This window comes from Heloderma suspectum, chromosome 1 (assembly GCF_057233095.1).
Source record: "Heloderma suspectum isolate Gila_16-S chromosome 1, 16-S_ref, whole genome shotgun sequence".
In the NCBI taxonomy this organism is placed as follows: Eukaryota; Metazoa; Chordata; class Lepidosauria; order Squamata; family Helodermatidae; genus Heloderma; species Heloderma suspectum.
In genome coordinates this window covers 56,850,089-56,876,610 of record NC_139458.1, presented here as the reverse complement: position 1 = coordinate 56,876,610, position 26,522 = coordinate 56,850,089, and the positions used below count along the sequence as shown (strand labels likewise).

The window sequence follows — 26,522 nt, the reverse complement described above, 5'->3', positions numbered from 1 at the left end:
CCTTCCAATGAGCAGTCAGGGTTGATTTCCTTTAGGATTGACTGATTTGACCTCCTTGCAGTCCAGGGGACTCGTAAGAGTCTTCTCCAGCACCACAGTTCGAAAGCATCGATTCTTCAGTGCTCAGCCTTCAGCTGTGAGTCCATCTCTCACAGCCATACGTTACTACTGGGAAAACCATAGCTTTGATTAGACGGACCTTTGTCAGCAAGGTGATGTCTCTGCTTCTTACTATGCTGTCTAGGTTTGCCATAGCGTTCCTTTCAAGGAGCAAGCGTCTTTTAATTTCATGGCTACAGTCACCGTCTGCGGTGATCTTGGAGCCCAAGAAAATAAAATCTGTCACTGCTTCCATTTCTTCCCCTTCCATATGCCAGGAAGTGATGGGGCCAGATGCCATGATCTTAGTTTTTTTAATGTTGAGTTTCAAACCAGCTTTTGCATGCTCCACTTTCACCCTCAACAAGAGGCTCTTTAGATCCTCTTTGCTTTCTGCCATTAGGGTGGTATTGTCTACTTATCTGAGGTTGTTGATAATTCTCCCGACAATCTTAATTCCGACGTGATTCATCCAACCCGGCGTTTCTCATGATGTATTCTGCATATAAGTTAAATAAGCAGGGCGACAATATGCAGCCTTGTCGTACTCCTTTCCCAATTTTGAACCAATCGGGTGTTCCATGTCTGGTTCCTACTGTTGCTTCTTGACCCTCAGGTTTCTGAGGAGACAGGTAAGGTGGTCTGGTACTCCCATCTCTTTAAGAATTTGAAAATGATTCTGTGGTTGAGAGCCCCTGTGGAATGTGCATTTACAATACAGAACAGAGGAGGATCAGAAAGCATTTAAGTGTAGAGATTAAGAATCTTGACCTTTGCTATGTCTTTCACTCAGCTCAAACTGAATAAGAATAAAACAATCAAATGCAGATCTGGTGTTTTAATGTAGATTTGGGAATTAGAATTGTAAACGGTGTAGTAGAAGTCATGCAAATGAATGAGATCACCCAGTAACTTGGAAAGTTTAGAGGGAGGAAACCTGTAGTACCAAAGATTATAGCGCTCTGGAAGCCCTACAGGAAATGGTAGAAACGAGATGTCAACAAACGGGATTAGGGTCTGGATGCATAATACTTTCCCCCACAGGGTTCTTCCTTCTGAGAGAATGGGGAGTAGTCCTTGGAATTGTAGCCCCCCCCCCCCATACACACAGTTTATTTGAATATGGAATTTCCTCTGACCCAGGAAGATCAAGGTCTTTCATTCGGATATCTGGGATTGTCTCCCAGTTTGGGCATGTATATTTCCCTGCAGTGAAATAACTGATGGAGAGAATAGGAAGGGAAGAAGTATGCAAGCCATCACAAGCCCTAATTGTCCTTCTGATTGTTTTCTGAGGAAAATTCCACATTAGGAACTAGCGTCTGAACAGGCTTTATGGAGGAGATGTTCGGCAGATAGGAGAGCCAGGAACAGCGCCTTGCAAGCCCAACTAGGAGAGGGTATTTTGGATCAATATCACGGACATAGTCTAACCTTAATTGTGCTTTTTAACTCTTACACCATCTTAACTTTTTCCCTTGTGTTCATAATACTGTGCATTCTCCCCTTATAAACTAATTCAGCAAATCAAATGAATGTGTGTCAGGAAAGCATGCCATGTGTGACTATTCTTAAGTGACATTTGCACATATTTTATTATCTGTCTTTGGATTCCTGTTGGTTTTTTAAAACAAACGTCTGGAGCACCCCTTAAGTTTTCATGTAGGAGGTCTGAGAGGGGCAAGAACATAACTACGTATTGTTACTGTGCCGAGACAGGAATGCTTCAAACATTCTGAGCAGATTAACTAACATAATCCAGATTGTGTGCCACACAGGAGAGCAGGAATGAGCAAACTATGCATTGCTAAAGGCTGAGGAATATGTTTTAGTAAAAACACTCCATGCTATGTAGGAAGACAAAACAGGCCTCCACGGTCACTAAGCCATCTGTCATGCAGTAAGCTACATCTGTCCTTCTTGACTACAAATATGGCAATTAGTCTCTGAACCATGAAAACACAATTCATCAACCAAGTTTCCATAAGAAAAAAATAGATTTCAAATGTAAATTCAAGCTAAACAATAACTTGTCTCCAGTTGTTTGTTTCAGTAGAAAAAAATTCTTTGTATTCCTCAGTAGCCCACTGCTGGGACACTGGATTAAAATTAACCATGTATAGCACTCTTTCTTTTCATTAAAAAAAGAATGCTATACATGGGTGGATTACAAAACAAAGTACAGTGCTGATTGTGAACTACTGGTTATGTGACCTATGTGACTCAAGTATTATCTCCTAAAATATTGTAGATGAAGGGCACAATCCAACGAAGTTATATGTTTATGTAGATGAGCACTGTGTGCACCGTGGAGATTTTTTGTATGCTTTCCATGCAGTAACATATATAGCCACTGAAGCAAGATGTTTTTAAAAGTATCGTGCAACTTTAGCAGTGGAAATTGTGATGAAAACAAATGAAAGCTCTAGATACATGTTTGGTTCTTGCCTTTGGCTTCATTGCATCACAGCTCCAAAGTTTACAGTTTAGGGTGCTGATTTTGATGGGTGCATGAAAGTATGCTTCCAATCAACTAGAGACTGGCTCCCGGTCTTTGTTTATAGTATATATGCATAGGTAAATTATTGGAATTAGGTTTCAAAGTTAAAATCCTAATTTAGTGTATTGGTGTTATGGTTTATATATGCTTTTGGCTGCTGTAGGTAACATATGTGCTATAGATAACACACGTACAAACTTTAAAAGCTAACAGCTCCATGGTTGGATCCAAAGATACCTTGCATGAGTGGGAAAGCATTTCTGTACATGCAAGGTAACCCCCGGATTCTGCTAATCCTTCCCTCTGAAGCTTCCCTGTCCCATTCCACACCATTCCAAAGGATCCCCTGACCCTCGAGCAGATTTCCAAGGGCACAGAACTGTAGTAAGGAAGGCTGTGTGTGAAATAATCTTTTGTACAAGCTGGGCAATAGTTGTGCTTCTCTGGATCCAGCCCTGTGTTGGTACTCTGCATTTTAATTCTTCTATCCTGCTTTCCTTCCACTAGGGCAGGAGTGGGCAACTTGCGGCCTTCCACATGTGTTGGTCTATAATTCCCATCATCCCTGACCATTGGCTAGGGCTGATGGGAGTTGTACGCCAACACATGTGAAGGGCCACAAGTTGCTGAGCCCTGCACTAGGTACATTAACAGCACCTAAACAGCAAGATACAAATAGGACTATATCAAACAGCATAATAAAATATTACAATATAATCAGCAAATAATATAGATTATTGCTTCAGTTATCCCCAAAGGTCTCTTTGAAGAGCCAGGTCTTCATGATTGGTTCATGAATTAAAATTTTAATAAACAATTGAGCTAGTTAACCCTCAACAGGGTCAGTACATGTTGGTGAGTGGCTCTCTTCTGTTATAGTTGCTTTGTGGACAAGCCATTGTACATAAGTCTCTCATTTATCCTTCCTTATTTTGGCTATAATGTAGGAATCTGCCCTGAATAATAGTGTTGTGATTGCTAAATATCTCAGTGGCACAGGACATGCTGCAGAAATTTAGCAGTGCCTGTTCTATGTTTAGTAATATCTCCCATTTTCTTTAGCATATCATGTTTATTATTTTGGGTTGACTATGCAGTACAGCTGCATCAGAGTGCAGAAGGAGCTGAACTTTAATTTGGAAGCCTTCAAATAGTCTCCCATGTATATCATAAATACACATAGTAAATAAACATGTAACTTCTATGGTCAGTCAGTAAAGAAGAAGCAAACTTGTACAGTGATCTACAATACAACGTTTTTTGAAGAAGTGCTACTCTGTGCTGTAATACATAATCATTAGTTTCTGGTAATTATTTTCAGTGATCTGATTAACTATTTTAATCTCATTCATATTGGCCTCTGTATATTAATAGTTGTCTTCATGGAATATTAATTAACTGGAGTGAGACAGTTTAATTTGCATTTTTGTGGGGGAGGGGAACAGGAAAGATTGAGAACATTTTTTGAACACAGACTGTTCAAATTTCAGAAGTAGTCTGATAGAAGCTGAAAATGAAAGTAAATACAAGTTTCAACTATGTTCTGAAGGGATATATTCTGAACTATATGGTTTACTAGTATAATTTCATCTACTGGGCAGCTTAAAATGCCTATTTGCCATTACTAGCATTGGGAGCCCTATGTAAATAAATATAGGTTGTGGATTGTGGCCAGGATGTGGAAACAATGGCCTCTTAGATCAGTGTGTATGTTAGGTTGTCATCATGATTAGTATCTGAATGCTTTAAACATCTAAATCCCTTTGTAACCAGTTATTTATAAAATCTATTATGTGGGTTTTATACTTTGATCAGATGATGTTAATTATCCTACAATTTATTTGGAAAAACTTCGAAGTGAGATTTATTTATTACATTCTGTAATTATTCCTAGGTTCTTTCTGTTTGTGTTAAATTTAAAGCAATTTTTAATTTGCTTTTGCTAATTATATACTTGTCTCTGATTATTGTTACATTTTGAAATCTAATTGCTTTAAAAGGAGAAAAAAACAACAGTGCTTAAAAAATGTGTATCTGAGACATAGTTCAGGCTCTTGAAATCAGTTTGAACTAATACCCCAATCCAGAGAGTTTTGTGTTCATTGCTAAGTAGTTAGTTGGTGTGGTCAGCTTGGATATTGGTTATCTACTTGTTGAGGGTTTGGAGTCATGAAATCAGCGTAAAAAGTATCTTGATTAGTATTTATTACTCTTCCTGAACAGCAGTGTCCCACTTGCTTAGGATCCTGTCCAGAATAGTGGTCCAGAGATGGTTGCCTTGTTTGTCACTAGGATTGCCCTTACTGGATCAGGGATGTTAATTGGAAGCAAGTTCCACTGATATCAGTGGGATCTGCTTTTCAGTAAGTGCGCTTAAGATTAAAGCCTGAAATGCATGTAAGGTGTTATTTCTTTCCTTTTGGTATCAAAAATTAGAGAGGTTAAGAGGTCAAACACTTTAATTAAATTGTTTACCTGATGAGCTATAAAAATCTTGTAGTTTGATCAGTATAAAAATACAGTAATCTCTTATAAATATGGATAATTTTAGAGAAGTAGTACATAAGGCAAGATTGAAATCTAATTTTATATAGCTATAACTTGCTTAAAAGCTACAGATGTGTGTTTGAATTTATTTCAACGTTGAAAACAAAACTATAGGTAATTGAAAGACTGTCTCCTTCCTTCCTTTCAGAAATATGGACCACTTGATCCTGAACACCTAAGTTGATTGCAAACATGAGGATCCAAGAAGAATTGAAATCAGTTTTGCAAACTTGGAGATAAAGTTTTAGTGAGTAGAGGCACTTTTAAGAATGAACACTGCAACCAGTTGTGTTGGTGAATACAGAAGGATGAGAAGAACACTATGATGGCAAAGAACAAAGAGGCTCGTCCCCCATCCTATGCTGTTAGCGTGGTTGGCCTTTCTGGGACTGAAAAAGACAAGGGGAACTGTGGAGTTGGGAAGTCGTGTTTGTGCAATAGATTTGTGCGTTCAAAAGCAGATGAATATTACCCTGAACATACCTCTGTGCTTAGCACAATTGACTTTGGTGGACGAGTTGTTAATAATGATCATTTTTTGTACTGGGGTGACGTAATACAATGTGGAGAGGATGGAATAGATTGCAAAATTCATGTTATTGAACAGACTGAGTTCATTGATGACCAGACTTTTCTGCCTCATCGGAGTACGAATTTACAACCTTATATAAAACGTGCAGCTGCAACCAAATTGCAGTCAGCAGAAAAACTTATGTATATTTGCACAGATCAGCTTGGATTAGAGCAAGACTTTGAGCAAAAGCAAATGCCTGAAGGGAAGCTAAACATTGATGGATTTCTGTTATGCATTGATGTTAGTCAAGGATGCAATAGGAAGTTTGATGACCAACTTAAATTTGTAAATAACCTCTATGTTCAGCTATCAAAATCTAAAAAGCCTATAATAATAGCAGCAACTAAATGTGACGAATGTGTGGACCATTATTTACGAGAGGTTCAGGCGTTTGCTTCAAATAAGAAGAACCTTTTGGTAGTTGAAACATCAGCAAGATTCAATGTCAATGTAGAGACATGTTTTACTGCACTGGTACAAATGATGGATAAAACCCGTGGTAAGCCCAAAATAATTCCCTATCTGGATGCTTATAAAACACAGAGACAACTTGTTGTGACTTCAACAGATAAATTTGAGAAACTTGTGCAGACTGTGAGAGACTACCATGCCACATGGAAAACTGTTAGTAATAAACTGAAAAATCACCCAGATTATGAAGAATACATTAATTTAGAGGGAACAAAAAAGGCCAAAAATACATTTTCAAAACACATAGAACAGCTTAAACAAGAGCATATAAAAAAAAGAAGAGATGAATATATTAATACATTACCAAGAGCTTTTAACACACTTCTATCAAACCTTGAAGAGATTGAGCATTTGAGTTGGTCTGAAGCTTTGAAGTTAATGGAGAAAAGACAAGATTTCCAGCTATGTTTTGTGGTGCTGGAAAAAACACCCTGGGATGAAACTGATCATATTGATAAAGTGAATGACAGGAGAATTCCGTTTGACCTTCTGAGCACACTAGAGGCTGAAAAAGTCTATCAAAATCATGTGCAGCATCTAATATCAGAAAAAAGGAGAGTTGAAATGAAGGAGAAGTTCAAAAAAACACTTGAAAAAATACAGTTCATTTCTCCTGGGCAGCCCTGGGAAGAAGTTATGTGTTTTGTAATGGAAGATGAAGCTTTTAAATATATTACAGAGGTGGATAGTAGAGAAGTGTATAGTAGGCATCAACGGGAAATAGTTGAAAAAGCCAAAGAGGAATTTCAGGAAATGCTGTTCGAACATTCAGAACTGTTTTATGACCTGGATTTGAATGCAACACCTAGTTCTGATAAAATGAGTGAAATTCATGCAGTTCTGAGTGAAGAGCCTAGATACAAAGCTTTACAGAAACTTGCACCAGATAGAGAGTCTCTTCTGCTTAAACACATAGGGTTTGTGTATCATCCCACTAAAGAAACATGTCTCAGTGGCCAAAACTGTATGGACATTAAAGTAGAACAGTTACTTGCTGGTAGTCTCTTGCAATTGGACCATGGTCGTTTAAACTTGTATCATGATAGTGCCAACATTGATAAAGTCAATATATTCATTTTGGGTAAAGATGGTCTTGCGCAAGAGCTGGCAAATGAGATTCGGACACAGTCCACAGATGATGAGTATGCCTTAGATGGGAAAATATATGAACTTGATCTTAGGCCAGTTGATGCAAAGTCACCTTATCTTCTAAGTCAATTATGGACTTCTGCCTTCAAACCACATGGATGTTTCTGTGTATTTAATTCAATTGAATCTCTTAATTTTATTGGAGAATCCATTGGAAAAATCAGGACTGAAGCATCTCAGATAAGAAGAGACAAGTATATGGCCAATCTTCCATTTACATTAATACTGGCTAATCAGAGAGAAAGTGTTAGCAAGAATTTGCCAATTCTGAGACACCAAGGACAGCAGTTAGCAAACAAGTTGCAATGTCCTTTTATAGATGTGCCTGCTGGTACTTACCCACGTAAATTTAATGAGGCGCAAATAAAACAAGCTTTGCGGGGAGTTCTGGAAGCAGTTAAACACAATTTTGATGTTGTAAGTCCCGTTCCTACAATTAAAGATCTTTCAGAAGCTGACTTGAGGATTGTTATGTGTGCCATGTGTGGAGATCCCTTCAGTGTAGATCTCATTCTTTCACCCTTCCTTGATTCTCATTCCTGTAGTGCTGCTCAGGCTGGCCAGAATAATTCTCTAATGCTTGACAAAATTATTGGTGAAAAACGGAGGCGAATACAGATAACAATATTATCATACCACTCTTCAATTGGTGTAAGAAAAGATGAACTGGTTCATGGGTATATACTCGTTTACTCTGCTAAACGGAAAGCATCTATGGGAATGCTTCGAGCATTTCTTTCGGAAGTACAAGATACTATTCCAGTCCAGTTAGTAGCTGTTACTGACAGTCAGGCAGACTTTTTTGAGAATGAGGCTATCAAAGAATTAATGACTGAGGGTGAACACATAGCTACTGAGATTACTGCTAAATTTACAGCTCTGTATTCTTTATCTCAATATCACCGCCAGACTGAGGTTTTCACATTGTTCTTCAGTGAAGTTTTAGAGAAGAAAAACATGATTGAAAATTCCTATATGTCTGATAGTACAAGAGAGACAACCCAAGCAAGTGAAGATGTTTTTCTGCATTCTCCCAGAGGGGGTTCTCTTGCTTATAACTATTATCCAGATTCAGAAGATGATACTGAAGCCCCACCTCCTTACAGCCCAATTGGAGATGATGTACAACTGCTCCCTGATCGCTCAAAATATCGATTAGACTTGGAAGGTAATGAATACCCTGTTCATAGCACACCACTGAACTGTCATGATCATGAACGCAACCATAAAGTGCCTCCTTCCATAAAGTTGAATCCAATTGTACCCAAGACAAATGTGAAAAAACTAGATCCAAACCTGTTAAAAACTATCGAGGCAGGTATTGGTAAAAATCCAAGAAAACCATCTAGAATGGCTCTCGCACCAACTGATGATCTTGATAAGTCGGATAATTATGCAGAACCTATAGACACTATTTTTAAACACAGAGGTGTTACTGATGATATCTACGCAATTCCAGATGATAGTCAGAATCGTATGATTAGAATTCGAAACTCATTTATAAATAATACTCAGGGAGATGAAGAAAATGGATTTCCTGACAGAATTTCAAAGACCCATGGAGAAAGAAGACCTTCAAAATACAAATATAAATCTAAAACACTGTTCAGCAAAGCCAAATCTTATTATAGGAGAGCACATTCAGATGCAAGTGATGATGAAGCTTTTACAACCTCTAAAACAAAAAGAAAAGGAAGACATCGTGGCAGTGAAGAAGATCCACTTCTGTCCCCTGTAGAAACATGGAAAGGTGGCATTGATAATCCTGCGATTACATCAGATCAAGAGTTGGATGATAAAAAGATGAAGAAGAAAACTCAGAAAGTCAAAGAAGACAAGAAAGTAAGTTTATAAAAAATAAATATTTTGATTAATGTTAAGCCATATTCTTTGTGGCCTGATTCGTACATAATGAAAAGCCACCATGGGTGAATTTCCCCATGGGGGTTTTCGTCTCAGTGGCGGACACCATTTTGAATATTGGGAGCATGGCCGGGGTGCACTGTAGCTTCTTGTTTCATGCGAACCCAGTGAGGGTGGGTTGTTGGGGTAGTTGCGAAGCCATCTGCAACTCTAAAATAGCCCATGGGTTCTGTGTGGCTTGTCAGCCACCCCAACAACCCACCCTGGCCATGTTCACACGTAATGAAGAACTGCGGTCATGGGGGATTGGATTGGCAATGTGGAGCCTGCAGGTACCGCAACGCACCATGACTAATTAGCCACGGTGTACTGCAGTGATTGTGCGAATCACGTCAGTGGAATGTCAACTGTATTTCTGGTTAGGTTTGCTGCATATGTTTATATTGAAGGCTATTCAAAACAGTGACTTTAGTGACTAATGTAAGGCTTAAATTGTTACTCCTGTTGGCAAGGCAGAACTGTTACTACAAGTGAGGATAAATTTGCATTGCCTTGATGTTGAATACAAAGCTGCAGTTGGGATCAGTTTTTGCTTTATGTTTCAAAGAAGCAAGGGGAGATGCATGTATTCAATACATAATTTTTGTTGTCGGGTGCTTTATTATTGGCTGTTGTACAGAAGGTAAATAATTGTGTAGTATTTCAGATGTCAATGATGTTAACATCTGAAATTTGAAACACCATATTTCTGAACAGAATTTGTATAATCTAAAAACAGTGGGAAGGAGGGAAGAATGGATCCTTCTAAGAACAAACCCACTTGTGCTGTGCTGCGTTGGATCTGTGTTAATCTAGCTTGATACTGGGCAGGTTTGCATGTAACAAGAAACTACTGTGGGTGAATATCCCTGTGGGGTTTCTCATTGCGGCAGCCACTGCCATTTTGAATATTTGAGACTTGGCAGGGGTGCACCATAGCTTGTCGTTATGTGGGAACCCGGCAGGGGTAGGCTGTTGGGGTGGTTACCAAGCCACCCAGAACTCATTGCCTGTTTTACGGTTGCAGATGGCTTGTTAACCACCGCAACAACCCTCACTCGCCTGATTTGCATGTAACAACAAGCTGTGGTCCCGTCCCCGTCCCCCAGTGGCTCAAATACTCAAAATGGTGGCTGCGACAAGAAGCCCTACGGAGAAAGTCACCCACGGTGGCTTCTCATTACATGCGAATCAGGTCATTCTGTTGTCCTGACAGTGGTCAGCAATAAGGTACATTCATAAGCATGACCCAGTGTTGATATATAGCATCATCCGTAGTCAAATAGTACTGTCATTGGGCATAGAATGTTATTGTGCCCTGACCTTTGGGCAATCATCTTGTGGAAACGGGCTTCTACTTATGGTTTGCCCTTTTGGATAAGGTGTCTTATACAAAAGGGTAGTGTGCAGGGAAAAACCATGCCTCAGTAAATCTGCTCACCTCAATATTTAGTGCTCTCTTCAGATCATTATTTAACAGAGGCAGCTGTAGAACTTGACTGAATGAGAGTGTGAATATAGTTCAGTAGCCTTGCAGATAGCTACAATATTTTGCCAGCTTTCCACACTTGAATGATTGGTCCTGGAAAAGCATTTGTTCAGAAGTAATTTTTACTCTGTGGGGAACCAAGGTTTTTGTATCTTTTTATTTAGTATGACCAAAAAGTAAAGTAGTTATTTTACTTTAAAGTAAAGTAGGCCACGGTGGCTTAGTGGTTAAGACGCTGAACTGCAGACCGGAAGGTCGGCAGGACAGCAGTTCGAAACCCGAGTGCTGCGTGACAGAGTGAGCTCCCGTCTTCAGTCCCAGCTCCTGCCAACCTAGCAGTTCGAAAACAAGAAATTGCAAGTAGATAAATAGGTACCGCTTCGGCGGGAAAGGTAACAGCGTTCCGTGCACCTCGGTGTTCAGTCATGCCAGCCACATGACCACGGAAGTGTCTTCGGACAGCCCTGACTCTTCGGCTTAGAAATGGAGATGAGCACCACACCCTAGAGTTGGACACGATTTAGTATGACCAAAAAGTAAAGTAGTTATTTGATCATCCATATTGCCTTTTCTAGTATTTCCATGGCGAAAGAGTTTAAGATTAAAAATTGCTTAGAACCAAGAATGTCTTCTGCAAAATCTGAGTAGCCATGGCAAGAGATTAACCTTTTCATCTATTGCACTGTAAAAGTTCTTTTAACTCAAGCACAGGGAGAAGTGCTCACCAATTCCTGATCATTGGTGGCCCAAGAAATTGAGTCTTCTTGATGTCTTAGTACTTATATTGTAAATATTCAATCCATTTTAAGAACTTAACATATAAGGCCTGCATATCACATACGGGCAGGGCATGGGTTCCCATGCTGCTTCTGATCTCCCCCCCCCCCAATGCCTCCACTGTTGCTTCAATTTTGCTAGGGGAGAGGGCATACAAGGAGAGTCATTCCCGCATGCAGTATTCCCCATTTCAGTTGTATGCCATGTGATTCCCCTCCTGTCCAGCTGACTGGTGCACAGAGGAGGTGCAAAGTGATCTCATCCTGCAGGGACAGGAGATCTATACCTCTCCATCCTTGTGCACCGGGAAGAGTGAATATGTGTGAGATTGAGAGGAAGGATGTGTTTTTGCCTCTGCCTATGTATGCATATAAATGTGCATGTGGGTACAACTTCTGACCCACTGGCGTCAGAGGCAAAAAGATTGCTCATCCCTGCATTACGTTAACATCAGTGAAATGATGATCATCAAATTGCTTTGAAGTTGCCAATTATCTGTGAAAATGTTACCTTTCAAAAATGTGATATAAAATGTGGTCCTAAAAACTGTAGTGACCTATGCCTCAGTATTTTATGTCCATTTGAACTTGATAGGTAGAAGTGACAAAAAGTCTTCAGAATCTTGGGCTGCTAATCCAAATGACCTTTAACAATTCAGTAAGCTTGCTTGCTTATTTATTTATTTATTATTGCATTTATATCCTGCCTTTTTTCCTCTTGCAAGGAACCCAAGGTGGCTTACATTATCCTCCTCCTCTCCATTTTATCCTCACAACAACAACCCTGTGAGGTAGGTTGGGCTGAGAGTGTGTGACTGGCCCAAAGTCACCCAGTGAGCTTTCATGGCCGAGTGGGGACTAGAACCTGGATCTCCCAGCTCCCAGTCCAACACTCTTGTCCACTATACCACACTGGCTTATTCAACTCTGCCAAAACAAAACCAATCCTGCATAGTGTGTTGTTTAGTTGATAAATTCTTAACAGTATTTGGGTTTTGGCATAGGAATATGGCTCGAGTTTGTTTAATTCCCAAATATCCTCCCCACGCTATTTCATCAGTGAGACATAGCACTTGCTCCCAGAAAGTCTGGGGAACTACTAGCTGCTGCTGCAAAGTCCACTTGGCCCCACAGCCCTTAGGGGCAAATTCTCTCTACAAAGTTCCTTTGCCACCTCAAAACCAAACTGGATGAGCCAGTGACACAGCGATCAAGCCATGGGGAGCTTCATCCTGGCACCCTCACACCATGGGGTTGACAGTCTGTGCTTCTTTAAACTTGGGGCTAGCTGATATCCCCTCAGACAGAGGTTCTTCTTCTGTCCCAGCTGCTCCGCTTAGCTGCTCAGTGCTGCTTTTCGGATTGGGCAGTGGCTGGCTCCATGGACATGCCCCCCCCCACTCCAAGCATTGCAGGGCTTCAAGCACAGCAGCTTTTGCCACCAGGGGGACAAGCCCACCATCTAGCAGTCCTTCCTCTTCGTCACTTAGTCCCTCTACCTGCTTCGTGGCTTGGCTGTGTGTAATGGCTTGGATCTAGGCCACTCTATAGCCCAGATCATTGCCAATAAGCACCCCCCAGGGCCCATTTTTATGTAAAATGACATCTAACTCTCCCTGTCATGCCTGGTATTCCACCCATGCCAAGGGAGCCTCAATGTTTGGGAAGTTGTGTAGAGTCACTGAAAATAGCTGCCCATCTAACACCTGACTCTCCTTCACAAATATCCCACCCACCACAGTAATATCTGCTCCAGAATTGTGAAACCCAGTGATAGAAATCTGATTTTAATCAACTCAAAGAATAGCAGTTGGCTCCACTTAATTTCTCCAGGCTGCAACAGCCTTATAGCAGCAGCTAGGACAGTACTCGTCCAGTTCCTCCTCCTCCTCTTGGTGGTGCCAGCAGTTGACTGCTCTGCTTCAGAATTGGCACTTGATGGTGTCATCGCTTGAGTGGCTTCCAGTGGTAGGGGGAGCAGATGCCTAGGGCACTGGGACACCGCTTTCAGTCACAGCCATTGAAGCTGCCGGTGCCCGAGACTGGATTGGGTCATCACGTTCGCTGGAGCTGGTGAACTCATCACTGGTGTTGCTGGCGGCACTCCACTCAGAGATCTCCAGACTGGTCTGTGACTCACAGGGCTGGGTAATCACTCCCACCTTCATTGCCACTTCGCCTTGCAGCTTTCTTGCCAGTTTGGGACAGATATGTCCCAACTCTTGCAGTAAAAACACCTGGTCGGCTGTGGAGTTGATAAAGGTGCTGCCTCTCCTCCTCAGCTGCTGTGGTTTTCCTTGGCCAGCTGCTGTGCTTTTCCACTCTGCCATCCACCACCCCTTTGGGGTGTCTTGCCACTGCCAGGCAGGATAAATCTCTACTGGTACACCCCCATCTAGTCGGCCAGTATCACCACCTCCTGCATGGAGCTGGACTTGTGATCGCTCACGAGGAAAGCAATTTCTTTTGGGAGAATTGGGAAAAAATGCTCTAAACCTATGAGCCCTCTCAGTTGTTCTACAGAGTTTGCTCCCGCTGCTTCTAGCCAAATGCCTAGGACTTCCTCTAGGCATGCTGACCAGAACTTACACTGACAGTGTTCAGCCAACAAAGCAAACCAGTGCTTCATGATTTCTTTGAACTTGGTATAATTGTGGGTGTCGGCCTGGGGAAGGAACTCCAAGAGCTCTGCCAGGTACCCCCATCACTTGAGTCCATAGCACAGTCATACACTGCAGCCCATCAACACCATAATCTTCACATGCCATTTCAAACAGGGAGAAGAAATCCAAAATGCCCTGCCCAGGCTGGTACGTGGGCAAAAGTTTCCAGTCGAGTGTTGACAGTGTGCCTCCCCCATTCAGAGACTTCAGCCTCACTTTCATTGCTTCCAGTTGCATTTTCATCAACATCATCTGGTGCTGGTAGGCTTGTTGGGCCTCCTTGTGCCAGCTCACCAAATTTTCTTGATCACTGCCACTTTCTGATCCAGAGGCCGCCAATCCCTGAGGGGCATCCTGTTCCTCATCCTGGGAACTTTGGCCACCCTCCAAGTTCATGGGCCATTCCGCTACCACTGCAGAAGCCCAGGCCATCCCCTTCTCTCTCTCCATTCCCAAGGAAGAGGCACCCACCTCCCATTCACTAGCAATTAACTCTGCATCTGCCTGGATAGGCTGCTGGGGAGCTGCTTCAATAACCTGGCCTGGAGCTGAACCTGACCTAGCTTGCATCGTTCCTGGCTAGCAAAACAACAAACCCTGGTGGCAAAGTCCCAGAGGTTCTCCACTTTCGCCACAATCTGTGATACTTAAGCGTGTGCAGTTCCAGAGCAGATCAGTATCTTATCCCAGTGCTGCCATCAAACCCTGGTGGCAAAGTCCCAAAGGTTCTCCACTTTCGCCACAATCTGTGATACCTAAGCGTGTGCAGTTTCACATCAGATCAGTATCTTATCCCAGTGCTGCCATCTTGTGAAGGGTGGCTGGTAGTTGCCCAAATTCCCTGCAAGGTAGGCAGGCGCAGTAAAGAACCAATAAGCTGCCACCACCCTGTTTCATCCACCTGAGCCCGAGTTAGGAGATTCTTTCTTGGACCTCCTGGACACACTTGGGGCTACTTAAACAAGGCTTCAAATGCACTCCCCTGTTTTAAGGCCCAAGCGGAAAATGTTATATAGTACCAAAAGACCCAGCCGAAAGGCACTGAAATTAGTACTGAGATTTGCCTGGGTGGAGGCACACACAGCTCTAGAGATAGATAAGTAGCTTTTTAAGATGGGGAAAGGAGAATGGAATGAGAATTATACAAATAATTACAATGAAGCAATATCCAAGGCAAAGTAACAAAACACTAGCTAATCCTATCCTATACATTACTGAAGTAAGGGTCTGCTACAGGATAGGGCCTGAGCCAGGTTTCAAGAATGCACCTGCAATCACCAGTTGGCACACGGAGGTGAAGACCACCAGGCAGCTCTTCATCTCCCTTTTTATCTTCCAGCCCTTGGCAACTCAAGGAAGATCTCCTGCAGCCAATCTCAGGCTAGCCCTGACACTGCTCCCAGACCCTGAGAGGGAGGGGGGTACTTTCCCACAGGAACCCAGCTGAAAGCATTCGGACCAATTAATGAGGTCTAACTGTGTCCCTGAACACTGAAGCTGCCTGAAGGTAACAAATTCACTGGTGATTACATCACTATGTGCCAGCAGGACTCAGCCCAATGGATGGGGCCACAGAGGGACTTTTTAGACACAGTCTCTCACTGTCACTGGCTCTCAGTCAAAGCACCTGGCCTAGAGTGCCGTTCTTGACACAGATCTATATGAGTGGAGCAAAGAGGAGGTGCTGTAGGGGTCCCTACACCTAAACGTAACATTAGAAGGCAGCATTCCTTGTATGTTCTGTGACATAAAATTGAATATTAATTGAAAATGAGTGGGGTTTTATAATTCCAATGTTTTTTTTTGGCCAGAAAGGTATAATGGTTAGACAGTATTTGAAAAATAAAGGCAAAGCATTTGAGAGACAATTGCTGTAGTGGATAGCACATTGGACTTTGCTATTGGAGTACATAATCTAAAAGTGCTATAGTGATAATTAACTATAAGTATAAAAGATTAACATTATGTTGCCACTTTATTATTTTATTTGTGGGATGTTTTATCTTGTACTATCTAGGAAACAAAAATAAAATGGAATGATAGTTCGTTTTAAATAGCTCATAGTATAAACATAATACTGCATCTTTAAAAAGGTAAGGGCTATCTTGCACTTCATGTAGACATGTACTTTTCTTTGATGTTTTTCAATGTAGGTCTACAGAACTAAGGGCTTGGATCAAAAGATACACATATGGAATTATTATGCAGTGTGGCTTTGCTGCCCCTCTTCCCTACTGTAGTCCCCTATGCCTTCCAAAAGGCCTCTCTTGAGAGCTGGGCGGAATCTTCCAGAATAGCTTAGGATATGGCATGATAAGCTGCAGTGAGAGGGGAATGGACAGGAAATGGGGGGCATCTTCTGTTGCCTTCTGTTCGTGGTGTAACACCTTTGAATCTAAGCTACTGAATCTAACTTCTAAACCATATTGTTGATTTGATCACCTTATATGAATTGAAGTGCAGAAGAATTTTAACACAGCTGAAAAGTTGTTATTTATATTAAAGACATTATAAATTAATACCTTGAAAATTAATTTTGCTATTTGAGCAATTATCTTGCTGCAGCTATGATCTTATGTAGATATTAGTGAATTTTTACTTCAGTTACTGACATGCTTGGCTAAGAATGCTGTTGTTTTGTTGTAGCAAAAAAAGAAAACCAAGACGTTCAATCCACCAACTCGTAGAAATTGGGAAAGTAATTATTTTGGGATGCCCCTGCAGGATCTGGTTACACCTGAAAAACCTATACCACTTTTTGTTGAGAAGTGTGTGGAGTTTATTGAAGATACAGGTAGGAAACAAGTTCAGCTTCAAGAAAGTTCAACTTTGTTTCTTGTGGGGGCTAATTATGAAAGTCTTGCTAACTTCTCATTTACAGCTTTATAATGTGTGTTAATACAGAAATAACAAGTATAATGTGTGCTGAAGACTGTTAACCTTCATGTATTTACAAAAAAAGATTCATTTAGATCAGGGGTGGGCAACATGCAGCTTTCCTGTGGCCTGAAGTGCCACTCTCATGCTGCTGAAATTTGACAGTTGCCCCCACAGTGTCCACCCAAAAATCTACAGGGACTCAAAAATGCTAATGTTAGCCTGTTTTTAATCTACATATGACCCTTTTGAGTCTCCATGGTGGTTTGCCAAACTTCCAGGATATTTTTTTGCCGCTGCCATGCTGCTGCTCACAGGAGTGTGGCCTCTGGGGATGTCTGGGGAATGGAAATTGTGCCCCCCCCCGACCTCTCGAAGTTGCCCACCCCTGATTTAGCTAAAACTAATTTAATTCTGCAAAAAAACCCAACGATTGTATTTGAATAGAATCGCAAAATACTAACCTGGTCACTGCTCTACTTCAGAAATCATAAGTGGCTGCTGGGATGTGGAGCTGCTGAAACAGCAGATTTTTATTCATGTTTCTGGTTGACTCTGGCTATTCCCTGTTGTTCTCTTCCCTCCCCTGTTACCATCCCCCGTTACCTTTACAGCAGACTGAATTAGGTCAGTAGTATTATCCTGATAAAAAAACCCCACCCAATGTGCAGTAAGACTGAGAGATCGTGACTTTCTTAAGGCCAGCCAGGGAGCTCATAGCTGAGATGGTATTTGAAATGAGAACATCCTGGGTCACACCTAACATTGTTAGTGTCATGTAGTTATCTAAGTGGTCTAAAGTTCCATTTCTTCCAAAAAGTATATGAGATAGAAGGAATCTGAGTTTTGTGTTACCAATAACAGTTAAATTTTCTCTGGGGAGTGTATAAAGGTGCTACTCAAAGTAGCTATCTTGGGAATACTGTACACTTGGGAATCAAGATGCTTGTATAGTACTAATTCTTTAAATGGAATTGTGAATGAGTGTGAGCATTAAAATGTAAGTTTTTATTTCTGGCTTTAAAAGTTCAGTTGGTTGATTAACTGTGGAATATGATGGTGTTGAGAATATTGTTGGATTTTGTTCAGGTGTAACTCACTTTTCTAATGCATATTCTGAAAATATTAATAATAAAATGGATTCTGCATAGTAAGAAATTTCGAACAGATTGAAGTATCAGATAACTAGATCTCATTAAGATGAATTTTCCTTCCCCTTCGTCTTCTCAATTCTATCCCCTCATTATTGATAATAGACTGGTACTTTCCTTGTCACCAGCAGAGTTAAAAATAAAGTAGTATCTTAAACTTGTGAACAGTTAACATTCCTTATGAGACTGTGGAGTCTTCAGTGCCACTGAGTCTTCAATGTCTCTGGTATTTCTTTCCCAATATTACTATGGTCTGAGATCCAGCACCTGGATATCCTGCCAGGCTAAAAACAATTACAACAAAGAAAGAGGCCCTCCTCGCCTTACTGCTTTTGGTAATGTAGTATCAAGAGTGTTTTGAAGTTGCAGGAACAAAAAAATCTGCAGCACAGGCTGGTTTTTCTTTTTAAAATGATAGTATTTTACTGGAGTACATGCTTATTAAACCCAAAATGAGAAAAAGATATCTGTTTTTCATACACTTTGCAAATCAAAGGTGGAGAACCTTATTGCCGTGACGGGTCATTGACCCAAAGAAATCGTTAGTCTGGAGCCACAGCCAGTGGAGGGTAGAGCCATAGCCAAAAGTGGATGGAGTTTTCAGCATTATAGGATTGCATAGCCTTTTCTCTCTGTGTGCTATTATTATTACTATTATTTATTTGATTTATACCCTGCCTTTCTACCCAAAAATGGCACTCAGAGCAGCCTACAAAGCAACTTAAAATATCCCGTGTGTGTCTCTTTCTCTGTGCCAGTCCACATGAAACCTACATGCTTGTTCACTAAGTGCTCAAATAAAGCAGACACTTTTACCATGTGTTACAAGTCATTTTCTTTCTTAGATTGTGTCCATGGACACACTATTCACACTATTTTGTGAATGATCACTGCGCTTATTTTACATGCATTTAAGTTTTAATGTAATTGTCACATTCTGGGGGGTTTTTGTATTTCATTTCCCTCTGACCTCAGTGTTTACACTTTTTTTCTATATACACATGAATATATATGATAACCTAGGATAATGTCATGTAACTGATGAAGTAGACTCAAATCTACTAAGTTTATACCGTAATAAATTTGTTAGGCTAAATCCAGTAAAAATTCCATGAGTGGAACTAGGAGAGAGGCAATTTCCCCTCTTTCCTGCACCCCCTCAAAATCTGTTCTGGGAGGTTGGGGATCCTCCAGAGAAGATGGGGGCGGGGGTGGGCACGGGGCTGCAGCGACAAGGAGAGAAGAAAATCTTGTCATGTCAGTGGATTTCTGATCGTGCAACATTGAATTCCACCCTTAGTTGTTAATGGGCCCCATGACTTTGGTAGAGATTGTTGCACTTTCTTTGAATAAGTGTAAAGCCCATGTTGCCATGGATGCTAGCCCTCCAGAAGCTGTATGAAGGTTACTTTCCTTCAACACAACGAAAGACTTTTGGCCCTTGCTTCCTCATACCCGTCACTGCTGAACAACATTTGCTTCTTCCTCTCAGGCCTCAAGCCCACCTCCTTCCCTCTTCCCCCACATATTAAAACCCGGCTTTTCCTAGGGCTGCTTCTTTTCCTCCTCCTCTGTCATCTCAGAGCATTTTCCTCCACCTCCATCACCATCTCTTTAGCCAAAGTGGCCGCTCTGAGAGTGGGCCCAACTCCCAAAGCTGAAGGCCCTCCCTCCATCCCCACCTTTGTGTTTTTCTGCCTGTGTGGCACAGAGCTATGTGCAAGCTGTAGTTCCCCAAACACCTCAGACTCCTGCCCAGGGTGTGGAGACATACTGTTTAGCTATTAAAGCTTGAGCTCCAAACTTTCAAAATGTTCTGCACATATACACTGCTCACACTTCAGGTTTTTTAAAACAAATGACCAAAATGGGTCTGGTAGATCCCTAGTAATAAGCGTTACACTAAGGTATTCTTATATAGATTAGAATATTGGAATGTTTTCTGTGCAGTTTCAGAGTCTGAGATATGTGTGTGCATAGGCGATTGCCCAGCATCTTTTACAAAGTTCTGAAAAACTAGAGAGGCACCCCAATGATATGGGTTCATTTCGTTCTTTATTTTTCTGCAGAAAATTTTCCATTTCATAAGTACATTAGTAGACATGAATGTATACTAATTGCAAATACAATATTAGGCAAACTTGGCAGTTTCAAAGCTGTAATTAATATTTTTCAGGTGATTATCCCCAGCAAACATATACAGGCATGTGAAAAAGAAAGTACACCCTCTTTGAGTTCTATGGTTTTACATATCAGGACATAATAAAAATCATCTGGTCCTTAGCAGGTCTTAAAATTAGGTAAATACAACCTCAGATGAACAACAACACATGACATATTACACCGTGTCATTATTTATTTTACAGAAATAAAGCCAAAATGGAGAAGCCATGTGTGAAAAACTAAGTACACCTTATGATTCAATAGCTTGTAGAGCCACCATTAGCAGCAATAACTTGAAGTAATCATTTCCTGTATGACTTTATCAGTCTCTCACATTGTTGTGGAGGAATTTTGGCCCACTCTTCTCTACAACATTGCTTCAGTTCATTGAGGTTTGCGAGCATTTGTTTATGCAAAGCTCTCTTAAGGTTCCTGCCACAGTGTTTCAGTTGGGTTGCGGTCTGGACTTTGACTGGGTCATTGCAACACCTTGATTCTTTTCTTTTTCAGCCATTCTGTTGTAGATTTGCTGGTGTGCTTGGGATCATTGTCCTGTTTCATGACCCAATTTCAGCCAAGCTTTTGGACAGATGGCCTCACATTTGACTCTAGAATACTTTGGTATACAGAGGTGGTCATGGTCGACTCAATGACTGCAAGGTGCCCAGGTCCTGTGGCTGCAAAACAAGCCCAAATCATCACCCCTCCACCACCGTGCTTGACAGTTGGTATGAGATGTTTGTGCTGATATGCTGTGTTTGGTTTTCGCCAAACGTGGCGCTGTGCGTTATAGCCAAACATCTCCACTTTGGTCTCGTCTGTCCAAAGGACATTGTTCCAGAAGTCTTGTGATTTGTTCAGATGCAATTTTGCAAACCTAAGCCATGCTGCCATGTTCTTTTTAGAGAGAAGAGGCTTTCTCCTGACAACCCTTCCAAACAAACCATACTTGTTCAGTCGTTTTCTAATTGTACTGTCATGAACTTTAACATTTAACATGCTAACTGAGGCCTGTAGAGTCTGAGATGTAACTCTTGGATTTTTTGCCATTTCTCTGAGTATTGCACAGTCTGCCCTAGGGGTGAATTTGCTGGGACGTCCACTCCTGGGAAGATTGGCAACTATCTTGAATGTTTTCCACTTGTGAATAATCTTCCTCACTGTAGAATGATGGACTTTAAATTGTTTGGAAATGGCCTTCCCAGATGGATGGGCAGCAACAATTGCTTCTCTAAGATCATTGCTGATGTCTTTACTCTTTGGCACTGTGTTAACACACACCTGAATGCTCGAGACCAGCAAACTCCTGAGACTTCAGCTATTATAGAAGTGGTCACACTTGCTGATAATCAATGGCATTTGATTAGCGGCACCTGGCTGCTACTTAGCCTCTTCATACCTATGGAAGCAGTAAGGGTGTACTTAGTTTTTCACACATGGCTTCTCCATTTTGGCTTTATTTCTGTAAAATAAATAATGACATGGTGTAATATGTCATGTGTTGTTGTTCATCTGAGGTTGTATTTACCTAATGCTGGGGACCAGATGATTTTTATTATGTCCCGATACGTAAAACCATACAACTCAAAGAGGGTGTTCTTTCTTTTTCACATGACTGTATGTCACTAAAATACATATATGTCTTAGACTGAAATGGAACTAATAAATAGTGAAAGCAAAACTGAAAGTGCCCCAACAACTTTAGTGGAAGACAGTTGAACTCTGTTGAGAGTGGTTGTCAGCATATCATGCACATTTCTTTGAGTTGCTAATTAATTAGTGTGTCAACAGTTTTCAGTATCTTGGGTTTTTTTCTTAAATTTAAGACGGTACATGCTATTGCTTTTACGTTTTTACAAGTATCCCAATTAAAATTTATACATAATATAACATTTAAATTATATTGTGCTTTAGTTTCCCCCCTCAAATATCTCAGTTCATACTTGTAAGCGTATTGGGAGAAAATAATTAACATGGAGTACTTTCTTAAAGCTTTGTTGTTTGTGGTTCAGTCGTTAAGTCGTGTCCGACTCTTCGTGACCCCATGGACCATAGCACACTAGGCCTTCCTGTCCTGTGCTCTCTCCTGGAGCGTGCTCAAGTCCATATTCATTGCATCAGTGATGCTATCTAGCAACCTCATCCTCTGCTGTCCCCTTCTCCTTTTGCCTTCAGTCTTTCCCAGCATCAGGGTCTTTTCCAGGGAGTCTTCTCTTCGCATTAGGTGGCCAAAATATTTGAGCTTCAGCTTCAGTATCTGTCCTTCCAATGAGCAGTCAGGGTTGATTTCCTTTAGGATGGACTGATTTGACCTCCTTGCAGTCCAGGGGACTCGTAAGAGTCTTCTCCAGCACCACAGTTCGAAAGCATCAATTCTTCGGCGCTCAGCCTTCCTTACAGTCCAGCTCTCACAGCCATACGTTACTACTGGGAAAACCATAGCTTTGATTAGACTGACCTTTGTCGGCAAGGTGATGTCTCTGCTTCTTACTATGCTGTCTAGGTTTGCCATAGCTTTCCTCTCAAGGAGCAAGCGTCTTTTAATTTCATTCTGCGGTGATCTTGGAGCCCAAGAAAATAAAATCTGTCACTGCTTCCATTTCTTACCCTTCTATATGCCAGGAAGTGATGGGGCCAGATGCCATTATCTTCATTTTTTTAATGTTGAGTTTCAGACCAGCTTTTGCACTCTCCTCTTTCACCCTCAACAAGAGGCTCTTTAGATCTTCTTCACTTTCTGCCATTAGGGTGGTATCATCCGCGTATCTGAAGTTGTTGATAATTCTCCCGGCAATCTTAATTCTGACCTGTGATCCATCCAATCCGGCGTTTCTCATGATGTACTCTGCATATAAGTTAAATAAGCAGGGCGATAATATGCAGCCTTGTCGTACTCCTTTCCCAATTTTGAACCAGTCGGTTGTTCCATGTCTGGTTCTTACTTTTGCTTCTTGACCCTCGTACAGGTTTCTCAGGAGACAGGTAAGGTGGTCTGGTACTCCCATCTCTTTAAGAATTTGCCAGAGTTTGTTGTGATCCACACAATCAAAGGCTTTAGCGTAGTCAATGAAGCAGAAATAGATGTTTTTTTGGAATTCTCTTGCTTTCTCCATGATCCAGTGAAAGCTGGCGATTTGATCTCTAGTTCCTCTGCCTCTTCAAAACCCAGCTTGTACTTCCGGTAGTTCTCGGTTCACATACTGCTGAAGCCTAGCTTGTAGGATTTTGAGCGTAACCTTGCTGGCATGTGAAATGAGCGCAATTGTACGGTGGTTTGAACACTCTTTGGCATTGCCCTTCTTTGGAATTGGAATGTAAACTGACCTTTTCGAGTCTTGCGGCCACTGTCGAGTGTTCCAAATTTGTTGGCATATTGAATGCAGCACTTTAACAGCATCATCTTTTAGGATTTTAAATAGCTCAGCTGGAATACTGTCATCTCCGCTAGCTTTAGTAATGCTTCCTAAGACCCACTTGACTCCACTCTTGACTCCACTCTCTAGGATGTCCAGCTCAAGTTCAGTGACTGCACTATTGTGGCTCTCAGGGACATTCAGTTCTTTCCTGTATAGTTCTTCTGTGTATTCTTTCCACCTCTTCTTAATCTCATCTGCTTTTGTTAGGTCCCTGCCTTTGTTGTCCTTTGTCATGCCTGTCTTTGCACAAAACGTTCCCTTGATATCTCCAATTTTCTTGAAGAGATCTCTAGACTTTCCCATTCTGTTGTTTTCCTCGATTTCTTTGCGTTGTTCATTTAAGAAGGCCTTCTTGTCTCTCCTTGCTATTCTCTGGAACTCTGCATTCAGTTGGATATATCTTCCCCTTTCTCCCTTGCTTTTCGCTTCCCTTCTTTCCTCAGCTCCTTGTAAAGCCTCATCAGATAGCCACTTGGCTTTCTTGCATTTCTTTTTCTTTGGGATGGATTTCGTTGCTGCCTTCTGAACAGTGTTACGGACCTCCGTCCATAGTTCCTCAGGCACTCTGTCTATCAGGTCTAATCCCTTAAATCTATTCCTCACCTCCACTGTATATTCATAAGGGATATGATTTAGGTCATACCTGAATGGTTTAGTGGCTTTCCCTACGTTCTTCAATGTAAGCCGAAATTTTGCAATAAGAAGCTCATGATCTGAGCCAGTCAGCTCCAGGTCTTGTTTTTACTGACTATATAGAGCTTCTCCATCTTTGGCTGCAAAGTACATAATCAATCTGATTTCGATATTGACCATCTGGTGATGTCCGTGTGTAGAATCGCCTCTTGTGCTGTTGGAAAAGAGTGTTTGCTATGATCAGCGTGTTCTCTTGGCAAAACTTGATTAGCCTTTGTCCTGCTTCATTTTGTACACCAAGGCCGTGCTTGCCTGCTATCCTGGTTATTTCTTGACTTCCTACTTTAGCATTCCAATCCCCTATGATGGAGAGGACATCTTTTTTTGGTGTTAGTTCTAGAAGGTGTTGTAGGTCTTCATAGAACCGATCAACCTCAGCTTCTTCGGCCTCAGTGGTTGGGGCATAGACTTGAATTACTGTGATGTTGAATGGTTTGCCTTGGATTTGTACTGAGATCATTCTATTGTTTTTAAAAACAAGACCTGGAGCTGACTGTGGCTCAGATCATGAGCTGCTTCTTGCAAAATTTCGGCTTAAATTGAAGAACGTCGGGAAAACCACTAAACCGTTCAGGTATGACCTAAATCATATCCCTGATGAATATACAGTGGAGGTGAGGAATAGATTTCAGGGATTAGACCTGATAGACAGAGTGTCTGAGGAACTATGGACGGAGGTCCGTAACATTGTTCAGGAGGCAGCAATGAAATCCGTCCCAAAGAAAAAGAAATGCAAGAAAGCCAAGTGGCTGTCTGATGAGGCTTTACAAGTAGCTCACGAAAGAAGGGAAGCGAAAAGCAAGGGAGAAAGGGGAAGATATACCCAACTGAATGCAGAGTTCCAGAGAATAGCAAGGAGAGACAAGAAGGCCTTCTTAAATGAACAATGCAAAGAAATCGAGGAAAACAACAGAATGGGAAAGACGAGATCTCTTCAAGAAAATTGGAGATCTCAAGGGAACGTTTTGTGCAAAGACGGGCATGATAAAGGACAAAGAAGGCAGGGACCTAACAGAAGTGGATGAGATTAAGAAGAGGTGGCAAGAATACACAGAAGAACTATACAGGAAAGATCTGAATGTCCCTGATAGCCATGATAGTGCGGTCACTGAACTTGAGCCGGACATCCTCGAGAGTGAAGTCAAGTGGGCCTTTGGAAGCATTAGTAACAACAAAGCTAGTGGAGATGACAGTATTCCAGCCGAGCTATTTAAAATCCTAAAAGATGATGCTGTTAAAGTGCTGCATTCAATATGCCAACAAATCTGGAACACTCAACAGTGGCCACAAGACTGGAAAAGGTCAGTTTACATTCCAATTCCAAAGAAGGGCAACGCCAAGGAGTGTTCAGACTACCGCACAATTGCGCTCATTTCACATGCCAGCAAGGTGATGCTCAAAATCCTACAAGCTAGGCTTCAGCAGTATGCGAACCGAGAACTACCGGAAGTACAAGCTGGGTTTAGAAGAGGCAGAGGAACTAGAGATCAAATCGCCAACATTCGCTGCATCATGGAGAAAGCAAGAGAATTCCAGAAAAACGTCTATTTCTGCTTCATTGACTACGCTAAAGCCTTTGATTGTGTGGATCACAACAAACTGTGGCAAATTCTTAAAGTGATGGGAGTACCAGACCACCTTACCTGTCTTCTGAGAAACCTGTACGAGGGTCAAGAAGCAACAGTAAGAACCAGAGATGGAACAACCGATTGGTTCAAAATTGGGAAAGGAGTACGACAAGGCTGCATATTGTCACCCTGCTTATTTAACTTATATGCAGAGTACATCATGAGAAATGCCGGGTTGGATGAATCAGAGGTCGGAATTAAGATTGCCGGGAGAATTATCAACAACCTCCGATATGCAGACGATACCACCCTAATGGCAGAAAGCAAAGAGGATCTCAAGAGCCTCTTGTTGAGGGTGAAAGAGGAGAGTGCAAAAGCTGGTTTGAAACTCAACATTAAAAAAACTAAGATCATGTCATCTGGCCCTATCACTTCCTGGCATATAGAAGGGGAAGAAATGGAAGCAGTGACAGATTTTATTTTC

The 26,522-nt window shown here is 41.5% G+C and overlaps 1 protein-coding gene across 3 annotated transcripts in view; it reads left to right on the top strand.

Moving 5' to 3' along the window:
• ARHGAP5 (Rho GTPase activating protein 5) overlaps positions 1-26,522 on the top strand; it is a 55,558-nt gene that overhangs the window by 10,405 nt on the left and 18,631 nt on the right. For 2 of the 3 annotated variants that reach the window (XM_084843921.1, XM_084843913.1), the window contains 2 exons: positions 5,295-9,182; positions 16,817-16,964. In XM_084843921.1, the coding sequence (XP_084700047.1) occupies positions 5,469-9,182; positions 16,817-16,964 (3,862 nt within the window). In that variant the 5' untranslated portion in view covers positions 5,295-5,468. Of the gene's footprint in view, positions 1-5,294; positions 9,183-10,269; positions 10,342-16,816; positions 16,965-26,522 lie in introns of those variants that run through there. The other variant, XM_084843928.1, reaches the window with a different exon arrangement.